The following is a 12,045-nucleotide window of genomic DNA, read 5'->3' as shown; positions in this document are numbered from 1 at the left end:
GCCCGCCCCGGGCCCTCCCGCCCCGCCGCCGGCATCAAAGCGCCTATTATGCGGGACGCCGCGCCCGCCGCCCGCCCCTCTGCTGGAGGGCGCGGAAAATGCACCGCGCGGGGCCGCCCGGGACCTCCCCGGGTCCCTTCCCCGCCCCGGGCCGCGGTGTCCCCAGAAAGAAAGTGGGGACGATCTCAGGACGCACTTGTTGGGGTGGCCTTAAGGATCAAATGCGGTCCTGGCGGCAGCAAGAGAGCGCTCCACCAGCCGAAGCCGTTCGGTTCCCGCGGCCCTTGGCGCCGCGCGCGCTCGGAGAAGGCAGGCCGGCCTCCCCAACCTTTACTTTTAACTCTGGAAAGAAAAATGTGAAAACTTTCAGGGTCTGTTTTTGGAGTTGGGAAAATGCATCATGACAAAATGCCACGAAGACATCAGTGATGCTTTAAATCAATCAGAACGATTTGTTTTGTTAATAAAACCTGTTTCTTGAGCACTTACCATGCATTAGGCACTTTGCCAGGTCAGTACAGGATATATTTGTGTCGTTTCATTCTCAAAACTCTGTGAAATAGGACTTGGTGTTCCCATTTTACAGAAAAGTCAGGAAGCTGAAGCCTGGGGGACAAATCCACTGGGATGATAATAACCCAAGCCTCCAGCTCCTGGGGGAGTGGGCCTCGGGGTGCAGGAACCAGGGACTAGTGACAGGGCGGTAATGAAGTCTCACGTCCAAATCAGGACATTTCTGAGAGTGAAGGGTGGCAATCCTAATAATTAGGCTGGCAGCCACAGGTACAAGCGGAAACTGTCCTGGGCAAACAGCACACCTGGTCACCAGTAATGCCCCCCCACACACCCACACACTGAGTGTGTCCCTGGTGATCGGCTCTGGGACATCTCCTTCCCCACAGACTTGCCTTCATCTTCACCCCCAGGACTGGGATCCTGGGACCAGCTGGTAGTCTTTTCTGTGGTTGTCACTGGGTGACAAAGTGGCCAGGTTGTCCCAAGGAAGAGGGGTGGACCAAATGGAATGTCCCAAGGTGGGCCAATGCCAGGGCAGCCGCAGTTCAAGGCCCCACGTCCCCAGCACAGTGAGCACCTGCTTCCCCTAGGTTATTCTTGGATGCCCATCCTCCTCTAGGCTTTGGGTCTGGCCAAGCTGTGTGACCTTGGGCAAGGCCCCCAACTCGACTCGTTTGAGGCTCAGTGTCCTGAGCTGCAGAATGGAGGAAACAGCGCCTCTCACCAAGCACTGGCTGTTACAACTTTTATGACTTTCAGGGTGGTTTGAGCAGAGAGTAAAAGCTTGCAGGGGAGAAGGGCTTAGGAATTACAGCCCTCGGTTGATGGGAGAGGGTCCATCTGGAGGCCAGATTAGGGACCTAACCTAGAATAGGGGCCTCATGACACACTTCCCAGTCCAGGCTCAGATGGCCTGTTGCCCTGGTTGGTTGCGGTGGTTGGCCCCGTCAGTCACTCCACAGGGCAGAGGCCACCCCACCTTCCAGTGCTCAGCTGCTGGGCTGCACTGCTAGCCAGATGTTCAACAGCTGCCACGTTCCACCCAGCACAGCCCCACCTCTGGGGGCCGGAGAGTGGCTCTGCACACAGCAGGCATGACTGGACCGCATGACTCATGAGATGTCAAGCCTGAGGTACGTCACCATGGAATGGAGAGGAGGCCTATTCCCACCCCCCAATTTGGATGCTGAGACTGGGCTTGGCTGAGCCCCACAGCTGGAGTGGATAGGGGTTTAATGCCAAGAGCAGGCATCCGGATGGCTGTGTGCCTTTATCAGCACAGAAACCGGGTGCTGGGGAAGAGGGGCCTGAGGGCATCAGACCCTATCTATCCCAGGGGTCTTCAAAGAACCTGGGTCTCCTCGGCACCACCTACACCAGACCCCAATCCTCAAACTCCCTCTAGAGCACCAGCCTCCTGCCCCTGTCCTTCCTCTCCTACCTACAGAGTCCCTCCCTGGGTCACTGATGTCCACGTCTCTCTATCTCTCTCTCTCACACGCACACACACACCCCTCACTGCCCATGGCCTTGGCTTTCAGCTTGTCTGTGGAGGACCATGCCTCTTCTCTGAATGCTCTCCCCCAACAGATCTGGAGGGGTTCAGACAAGCTCTCAGCATATGGCCTTGTACCCAGAGACTCCTCTTATTCTGACTAGGAGTGGGGGGCCCTGGCCTAAGCTGGGTCTGTCTCTCTTGAGAGAAGTTGGAATCAGGACAGTTTCAAGCTTGTCTCTGCGTTTGACCGAAGACATGGGGCTGGGGAGGGGCAGGGCATCCTCTTCCATCAAGCTCAGGGAGGGCAAAGAAAGCTGCTCTGTGGGGGCGGGGCGAAGAAGCAAACATGGGTGGGGCGGTGGGCAGAGGCAGAGGCGGAGGGAAGGGGCAGGAGGGAGGGGACAAGAGAGTTCCCGCCCCAGGCTGTCTGGAGGCTTGACAGTCTTTCCCACCCCAGGATTCTAGGAGACCCTCCCATGTCCTCCCAACGAACTCCCCTTTTTAATTTAAACCAACTTGAAAGGGGTTCAGACCACGTGGCCAAGAGCTTAGCCTGCACACACTCCACAATCCATCATACTCACACAGCCTGGGGTTCTGGAGTGATCTGTGCTGGCCAGGCCCCCACCCTGTGAACCCTGAGCTATTGCCCACCCTCCTGCCTGGAATGTTCCCTGTCACCCCACCCTTTAAGGCCTGGCCCAAGCCCTCCTTCTCCTCCTCCTCATTGGTGTCCCTCCCTGAGCCTTTCTGTGCCGGGGGACACTTGATCGAGTTCACGGTGTCCTGCCTCAGTGTCTCCAGCCTGAACCAGAGGTCAGCTGAGGGCCCCTCGCACTCCCCTAGGCTTTGCCTGACAAACCCCCTGGAGCAGAGGGAAGACAGCAGGTGCCTGTGGTCGTCGGACCCCAGCCGAGCCCTCCCCATGGGAAGACCCTGGCAAAGCCAGTGAGCTCCGCTTTGGCCACCTTCCTGCTACTGCACGTGGACCAAGATGGACCACTGAACATTCTTCCACCCATTCACCGAGTGCTGGGCGTGTGCACCCACATGCCAGGGTAGTGAGTCTGCACCCACAGCCGGGGCCCTGCTGCCAACCAGCAGGAAAGGACCAAAGGCATGCCACCCAGCTAGTAAAGGGGTCCTTTATTTTCACATTAAACAGAACCGGTCCATGCTGCTGCCTATCCCCCCCCGCCTGCGGCAAGAAGAGCCCCCACCCTGTGAACCCTGAGGGAAGGGTGGTGGGCTCCTGAGGCATGATCCTGGTGCTGAGGGCCTGATGTTGGTGCGGAGAGGGCCCCGGGAACGGGGAGGAGCTCCGGGAGGAAATGCCAGGAATCCTGGGCAGAGGCTGGCGGGGGGCCTGGCCACAGGCGGACTCCCCAGCAGGACAGACTGGAGAGGCAGCCAGGCCCCCACACCCAGCAGGGGCCTCCCCAGGGGCAGGTGGGGCCACAGGGCCTCAGGGCCAGTGTCAATCAGTCAAAGGCCGACTGGGGTCATGGGATCCCAAAGAGGAGCTCCACCCAGGACCCTAGTCCCCCTCAGGCCCTTGAGGCCCAGCTTTCTGGCTAGGCCACAGGCTGAAAGGAGCACCGGGCCCAGGGCGGGTGATTCCCAGGATGCCCAGACCAAGCATTGCACGGAGCCAGTGATAACCGTGCAGGGGTGGGCTATCCCCCTGGTGGGCTGAGTAGGCTGCACCACGGCCCTAGAGGTCCCCAGGCCTCAGGTTCTCCTGCTGAGATCCCCTGAGACCACTGCTGAGGACCTGGCACCTCTTGGCCTGCCTGGTCCCTCAGCTGTGCGGAGCGGGCGATGGCGGGTGTCCCGGAATGTCCTGCAGCAGGACAGGGGCCAGCTCTGGGGCTGGGGCCTCTGTCTTGCCGAACCCACCCTGGATCTCTGCAGGTGGTCCCTCCTCAGCCTCTCAGGCACCAGCTCAGCCTGGGTCCTTGCCTTCAGAGCAAGTGTGAGGGTGACAACACCGCCCCCAGCATCCGGAGGGGGTGCGGCGCAGCCGAGGCACCGGAACCGGCGGGGACTGAGTGTAATGCGTGCTCGCACAGAGAAACTTGCATACGCGTGTGCACTGTGCACACCGGCATGTCCCCACAAGGTGCGCCTGTGTTAGGACACTGGGGCATGCACATCTGTGCATGGCATGGAGTGCACGCCTGGGTGAACTGCGTGGTACACTCACGCTGGCGGGCATGGACAGGATGTGGCCACGCACTCGGAAGGCTAAGTGGGTATTCCCCTGGGGTGGGTGCACAGCGGCAGGCTCCGTGGGTGTGCCTGCAGGGGTGCAGCTGTGGGGTGCATGGGCATGGCCCGGGCCAGGGCCACAGCGGGGGGCCTGGGCGGCCCTCACTGCCAGCTGGCACAGCTCTTGGGCAGGCTATGCAGAATGGCCTCCAGGTTCTGCTTGTCAGCACGGATCTCGGCGAGGTCATTCTCGAAGCTTTGGATCTGCAGCTCCTGCTGCTCGGACTCCTGCTCCAACAGCCTCAGTTTCCCCTGCAGGGTCCCCGGCGGGCTCAGCTGCAGCTTCAGGCGCTCCAGTGCCCTCTGGGTCTCGTTCAGGGCCCGGGCTGGGGCTTGATGGGTGTCCAGCGACCCTGCGGAGGGGCCCGGACAGCCTCAGCCTTGGTCAGCGCCCCTGCCGGCCCCAGAAGTCTGTTCAGCACCCCCCCATCCCTGAGACCCTTGCCAGCCCAAACCTTCCAGGAGTCTGACTGCCCACAATCCACTAGGAAAGCAAGGGACGAAGAGGGCAGCATGCCTGGTCTGGGCACCCCACTGGGTCCACGTGAAGACTCTGAAACTTTCCCCCTAGGCAGCAGTGGGCAACTGTTCATTTTTGTTGTTGGTATTACTGTTATTGATAAAAAGAATGCCCTGGGACGCCTGGGTGGATCAGTCAGTTAAGCATCTGCCTTTGGCTCAGGTCATGATTCCAGAGTCCTGCATCAGGCTCCTTGCTCAGCGGGGAGCCTGCTTCTCCCTCTGCCTGCTCTGCCTGCTGCTCCCCCTACTTATGCACGTGCGCTGACAAATAAATAAAATCTTAAAAAAAAAAAAAAAAAAGAACACCTTGTGTGGGTCCTGAGCCCATTTCCTAAAGCTGTGTGTGCACCCAAGGTCCCCATGACTCCTGCAGGCTCCCACAAATGTGCTGATCCGCCGAGAGCACATGCTTACAGACACCCCCTGTGCCAAGAGGAGGACGGCCACTAGGGTAAAAAGAAGCATGTCTGGCATGAGAATGAGGGCCGGGGAAGCAGACGGGGCAGGAAGGGCTGCAGGCCCGGTAAGCAGGCAGCGGGGGTCTTGTCCTGGCCCAGCACCGGTTAACTCCATTTCTTGGAGTTAAGTACTTCCCAAAGCCTCTCCAAGGGTAAAACAAGGAGGTGGGGCCCAGCGCTCACATGTGAACTTGGTGGTGGTGGTGGCGGTGGCATGGAATCCCCGGGTGTCACCCCCACCTGGCCTTTGTCACCTTGTCATTTAAGGGTGACATTCAACAGGAAGACGAGGTTCAGCCAGGTGGGAGAGTAGTGGGGATGGGGAAGTAAGCTCAAAATGGCTTCTAATCCCACAGGACCCCACTGTGCGCAGGGCTCCCCCGAGCCCCAAATTTCCTCGGCAACGAAAGTGGGGGTTGGAGGGCAGGCAGTGGCAGGAACTGAGGGCGGGGGAGGTGGGCAGGAAAAGGCATCGGGGAGCTGAGCCCTGCTGGCCTGGGCAGATCCCGCTCCCAGCAAAGACCTCCAGCCACAGCGAAGTCCAAACTGCCTGGGCTTCGAGGAGACTCGGGTTCAGGTTGCAGCCACACTTCACCTGCGGGGCGGCGGCTTCCACGCAGAGTCCCGCAGGGTGCGGTTCACACCTGCACCCCCAAGTCAAGGGCAGCACGGGCACACACGAATAAATGACAGCCACAGCCACAGCAGTTTACCCTCGCAGAGCGCCTGCTCCGTGCCGGGCACTGCGGCCAGCGCTCTGAGTCCCTGACGTCGGGTACAGACCAGCGGCTACCAGTGGGCACCCCGCATCAGTTAGGCCTGCGTGTGAACCTCAACTTCCCCACGGACTGGCCATGGGGCCCCGGGCACATCGTTTAAACTCTCTCTGCCTCAGACTGCCTGTCTGCAAAATGGCAAGAGAATCCAGGTCCTTGCCTCCAGGGCAGAGAATTCTAGAACACGTGCACACGCAGCTTGGTGTGGGCCTCGCGTGCGGACACAAGGCGGAACGTGGCGATTCTTCCCCTTATTAATAATAAGGGAAAATGTGTGCTGTTATGTAAGGTGACCCTGAGGACGTGACACTAGGTGGCAGAAGCCAGTCACAGAAGGACGGATACTGGGTATGAGTCCACTGACGTGAGGCCCTAGAGGGTCAAGTTCACAGAGATCGAAGAGAAGATGGGGGTGCCAGGAGATGGGGCAGTAGGGAGTTCACGTCCAATGGCTGTGGTGTTTCAGTTTAGGAGAATGAGAAGGTTCTAGAGACGGATGGTGGGGACGGCTGCCAACAATGTGAATGCACTTATTGCCACTCAAGTGTATGTTAGAGACGGTTAAAATGGCCAATTCTGTATTATGAGTATTTTACCACGATTTTTAAAAATGCATGCCTACTGTCCTCCCACCACGTTCCGAGGCCTCAGGCCCTGCTGGGTGCTCGCCCCTTCATCTGAAACGTCTCCATCCTTCCTCCTCCCTGAGAGCCGCTGTTCACGGACTCCCACCACGCAGTGTGGTGAGCACTTTCTAAATTACACCAGTGTTTACTCCCATTTTACAGATGGGGGAACTGAGGCTCAGAGAGGCAGAGTGGTTTTCCCAAGGTCTCACAGCCAAGGAAGAGAAAGCACCAGACTTAAATTGTGGCCTGATTCCAAACCAGCGCCTGATTCTTGATGCCATCCTTGCTTCTGTGACATCCCCTCTCCTGCTCTGAAACCCTCAACCGCTCAGGGCCCATCTGCTCCTGTGGTCCCCGCAGGTGTTCTGTCTGCTGAGATTTCCCTGTCCCTCTCCCCGCGCCGGACTGGCGGGCCCAGAAGGCACACAGTGACTCGCTTTGGGACACCAGACCAACCTCGCACGGGGGCCTGGGGCTATTAGCTGGGGGCGAGGAGGAAACCTTCTCTAGAACTGGGCCTCACAGAAGCTCCTGGGGGTCCCCTTACCCAGCCCGGCGAGCAGCTCCAACAAGGCCTGGATGTCCTTCTCCAGGGAGGTGCGCGATTCCCGGATCTGCCGCTCCAGGGCATTCAGCCCGGCGCCCATCTGGAGGAGGGGAAGCTTGAACGGCTCCCTGCTGGCTCGGGGGCCAGAAGTCAATGGGGGAGGGGGCTTGGCATTCATACCTGCTCAGCTTTCTCCAGCTCCTGTCTGCGGGCTTGTGAGGCCACCACCTGCCGGGAGGCCTGTCGGAGTGTCGCCCGTGTCTGGCTGGAGAGCCGACTTGCCCGGCGGTGCTCCTGCTTGCCCTCCCTGAGCAAGGCCTTGGCAAGCTGGGGGGTGGACAGCAGTGGAGGGAGAAGGGGGTGAATGGACTGAGTCTTTTCAGAGGTAAAGAGCGCTGACGGCCATAATGCCAGGCAGACATCAATTTGAGCCCCGACTCATTCATTCATTCCACAAACACGGACCAGACGCTGGCTAGATACACAGAGCTGGTGGCGGCTGGAGAGACGCACATGGATTAGACTTTGGCCCCAGTTAAAAAACAAGACCCTAGAAGTTTGGGGGAGTAAAGCCAAACAGACCTAGGTGAGAGTCCTGGTTACGTGACTCAAGTCACTAAACCGGGCTGGTCCTCGGGGTCCTCCCCTGTGACACCAGTGATAACAGTGACACCAATTTCTTGAGGAATCAGCAGGGTCACTTGCATGGCGCTCCAGAGCTCCGAGCCTGGGGCTCCCTGAGCCCTCAGTAAGTGCGGACCGCTCAGCATGGCCTACACGGAAGGGGGCAGATCTGTAGGGGCCACGATTCCCCTACAGAAGGGGCAGCTCTTCTAGGACAGTCCTCCCCCGGGCCCAGAAGGCAGGGACGTCACTGCTGTCACACCAGTGGCCCTGACCTTAGCACTGTCCTTGGCCAGCATCTCGGCTTCCCTGCCCTTCTTCCGGGCACTGGAGGAGACAGACGCTGCGTTTCCCAGCATCCTCTCCGCCTGCTTGGTCTTCTTCGTTACGTCTGTGAGGAGCCTGCCGCTGACGATGCCTGCCTTCCTCCCCACCGTGGCCTGGTCCCCAGGCCGCTTCATTCCTGCAAACCCGGGAGAGGCTGCGTGAGCAGGGCGGGCTCACCCCTCAAAGCCTGCCAGGCGGTCAGTCGCTGCCTCAGGCCCGCAGACAACGTGAGAGGAGGTTCCGGAGGCAGGAGATCTACGTGTAACCTTCTGAAGCTCGTCGGGAAACAGGTAATGCGCAAGACATACTGTTCAGTGAATTTATTTATTTATTTATTTTTAAAGATTTTATTTATTTATTCGACAGAGATAGAGACAGCCAGCGAGAGAGGGAACACAAGCAGGGGGAGTGGGGAGAGGAAGAAGCAGGCTCATAGCGGAAGAGCCTGATGTGGGGCTCGATCCCATAACGCCGGGATCATGCCCTGAGCCAAAGGCACATGCCCAACCGCTGTGCCACCCAGGCGCCCCTCAGTGAATTTAAAGATTCATATTATATTATGGTGTTGACTCCAATCGCGAGATTGCGTGGTTGGCCGATGCCTGGGCCAGGGGTGGGAACGGAAGGGGAGCCACAGCACGGTGCCCAGCAAATCCATCCCACTCTGTTTCTGTATATATACCCCCATTTCTAAAAGGGCTTTGATGCAGCTCATAGTGATAAGTAGGTCAACAACTGGACCATTAAAGTGAAGGGCCATATGCAACTGGGGGGGGATGAGGAAGGGAAGAAGAGGAGTGGGACATGCCAGAAAATTAGGATAGTGATATTGCAGGCACTGAATGCTCTATTAACCTCTGAGCTTCCTAGCAGCCAAGACAAAAAGGGAAGTATTATGATTTGTATAGGTTTTATTACCTAATAAGAAGTAGCTTTCCTCTGTAAAGAGGAGAGTCCAGAGGAAATTCTAAGGGAAATCAGGAGTACTAATGATAGTCACGTTTTAAAATGAATCAAGCCTTCTAAGGCAGAATGTCACATAATTTTCAATGAAGATAATCGGGAAATTAGATCTACTTTGTTTCCTGTACACAAAACTGGTGTTTCTTAAAATGCATGGAGTCCGAACTCCATGGGGTATTACTAAACATCATGAGGAAACGTCAAGCTTAAAGAGAACCAGGTTTCTTCATTGCAGGACTTCTCAGGACCTTTCATATTGTGAGGCACGCACTGTACGGCCTCAAGAGGGCACTATAGTAGCGACATTTCCTAAACTTATCTGAACACAAACACAACTCGTGGCAGAGCGTGTCTTGGGCTAAGGGCCCCAGAGCCACACCCTGGGGAAAGCTGATCCATATTCACTCAGTGAATTTTGCTTTCATTTTGAATACACACTGCGCACCGACGGACTGGTGGTGAGAGAGGGTGTCTCTGAAAAGGGGTAGGATTGGGGAAAAAAGCCTGGGGTTAGCGGTTTGAGATGAGTCCTTGTGTGGACCATGGTACTGCACCAGGAAGGCAAATTTCCACACAGCACATCCAACGGCGAGAAGGGAGTACCCTGTGAGCTGGCGAGCACCCGTCGCTGGAGGTAGGGAAGCAGAAATGCAAGAGCCCCCGCCCGGTGAGGGGGTTGCAGCAAACGGCTTTAGCAACCCTGGCAACTTTAATGTTCTAAAGTCCTAATATTCTCCCACTAGGATCACGGAATTTACATTCTCCTAAACACAACTCAGAGACAAGTGCTCGCGGCCACACCTTCCCCATCGGAAGCCCCCTGGTTGGTGGGTGGCCAGGCCTTCTGACTGCAGAGAAACCTAGAGAATAGGAAGTGCCGACCAGCTCGCCCTCTGCCCCAGAGGGCAGGGGTCTGAGGCCAGAGCCACGTCTCTCAGCGGCAGTGGATGGAGTCGGGGAGGAAAGCCCCGGAGCCGAGGGGACCGCAGAGCCTCACTTCTGGCCTGAGACCCCAAGGGGCCTCCGGGGCTGCCTGTGTGCCTGCCCTACCCGGATCACTGGTGCGGAGCCACAGATAGGGGGTGAGGGGGCTTCTGTCCGGAGCAGAGAGGACATCACCGAAGCCTGTTCCAGAGGGGGACGCGGAGCTGGAGAACCCGAACACTGGACGGTTTCTATTCAGTGCACCTCTGACCCAGGGACAGTTACCAATCCCTTTCCTTGGTCTACACATCTATAAAATGGGACCGCTTAGCCTCATTTTCCTAAAGTCAAGGAGTCCTGGACTGGCATCAACCCACACCCCTTTCTAAAGAGAAGTCCGTCTCCTTCCCTGTGGCCCCAGCTGAACCCTGGAGTGTGGCAGCCCTTTGTACCAGGTGACGGGACCCCCGTCAGAACAGACTAGACCAAGGATGGACAGCCGAGGGCATCAGATTCTCTTCCCATCTTGCCTTGACGGGTTGTGCATGTGGTCTGATGACTGACAGCTACGTGGGCGAGACACCCGTGAGTGGTGTGTGACGGAGAGACAAGCAGCTGTGGGAGAGGTCCTGGCTGGGGGTGGGGGTAGGGGAAAGGGCTTCTCCACTTATGCCCCCACAACTGGACTTCTGTCCCCTTCTTGTCCCCAGGACCAAGCTGGCCTGGCTGAGGCAGAGTATGGATAGCTGTCACGGGCATTTGTGCATCAAGAAGCCTTGGGCTTAGCAAGGCCTGCGTACCTTCCAGGTCGGCCAGCAGGGTCCTGGCTCCCGTGACAGTCACTGTGGCAGCCTGGACAGAGGAGGAAGCCCGGGTCAGGGCGGCTCTGGCCTCCTGGCGTAGCTGGAGAGAGAAGAGAGAGGCTGGGCTGGGGGTGTTGCAGGCAGGAGACACTGGACGGATGGGAAGAACTATTTCCAGTCTTTGCCCTTCCCTCTCCTCTACAACCCCCCTCCCACCCAAGGACAGCACCCCTCCCCCTCAGGTGCCTGCTTCAAAGGACAGGAGCCCACCTGCGTGAGGGGCTCGGTCTTGTGCAGCATGGCCTGGGCAGTGGCCTGGAGGGCCCGGGCAGCCTCGGTGGCCTTGTGCTCTCTGGATGCGACCATCTTTTCCAGGGCCTGCGCCTTCAGGCTCAAGGCCCTGGCCTGGGCCTTCTGAGGCTGCAGGGAGACGGTGGGCTCAGGCAGGGCCTGGCAGGAAGGCTGGAGGGGCAAATCCTCTAGCGGGTGAGAGGTGCCCTGGGGGCGGCAATGGCGGGGGCAGAGGGGCCAGGGCAGGGGATGCCAGGTGGGGATACCTGTCTCTATTCCAGCTCGACCAGTTACTAGAAGTGAGGCCTCCCTGACCTGCATTTCCTTCCCTAGGTCCTCAACCTCAGCAGAAACCCTGGGGTCGGATGGACTTTCACATTCAGAATTTCCCTGACTTGAGAGAAGCAGAACGGTGCAGGCCCCGTACATCATCTGGCACCTTTGGCGGCATCTGGGGCCGTGCTCAGGGTCAAGCCTGTTAACACCTGCATGGGACTCTGCACGTGCGGGGTGGGGGCAAGCACAGACCCCAAATAAGCGGCTTCGGGCCGGTTAGGTTTTACCCCAAACGTATTTGCAGAAGCTTAGTCTCTTTCTTAAAGTCCAGTTTCTGAGTTCTGGGATTTCAGGATTCCTGGGCAGACATGACCACACTGATTTATCCAGGGGGCCGACAAGGGAATCCTCTCCCGGCCCGCGTGGACACAGCCTTAGCACAACCTAATGGGCGAGCTCTGTCTGACAGAGGACCTAAGTGAAGCTTGTGGGGGGGACGTCCTTGGCCAAGGTCACAGATCTGGAGTGGCCGGCGGAGCTGGGATCTGATCCCGTGTCTGTCTGGTGCCTTCGCTAATGCCGCTGCGGAGAAGACGCCTGGCCTCACTATTATTATCGCA

The 12,045-nt window shown here is 58.2% G+C and overlaps 1 protein-coding gene across 1 annotated transcript in view; it reads right to left on the bottom strand.

The window, feature by feature from the left end:
- Nucleotides 1-3,143: 3,143 nt before the first annotated feature.
- LAMC3 (laminin subunit gamma 3) overlaps nucleotides 3,144-12,045 on the bottom strand; it is a gene marked incomplete at its 5' end in the record, with an annotated part of 68,692 nt that continues 59,790 nt past the window's right edge. The window contains 6 exons of the mRNA XM_034663743.1: nucleotides 3,144-4,638; nucleotides 7,218-7,317; nucleotides 7,398-7,544; nucleotides 8,117-8,304; nucleotides 10,856-10,958; nucleotides 11,129-11,278. Coding sequence (XP_034519634.1) covers nucleotides 4,388-4,638; nucleotides 7,218-7,317; nucleotides 7,398-7,544; nucleotides 8,117-8,304; nucleotides 10,856-10,958; nucleotides 11,129-11,278 — 939 coding nt within the window. The remainder of the gene's footprint in view (nucleotides 4,639-7,217; nucleotides 7,318-7,397; nucleotides 7,545-8,116; nucleotides 8,305-10,855; nucleotides 10,959-11,128; nucleotides 11,279-12,045) is intronic.

The sequence above is a fragment of the Ailuropoda melanoleuca genome, chromosome 7 (assembly GCF_002007445.2).
Source record: "Ailuropoda melanoleuca isolate Jingjing chromosome 7, ASM200744v2, whole genome shotgun sequence".
Classification (NCBI taxonomy): domain Eukaryota; kingdom Metazoa; phylum Chordata; class Mammalia; order Carnivora; family Ursidae; genus Ailuropoda; species Ailuropoda melanoleuca.
Note: the sequence above shows the minus strand (reverse complement) of the source record. Positions and strands in the feature narration are given on the sequence as shown.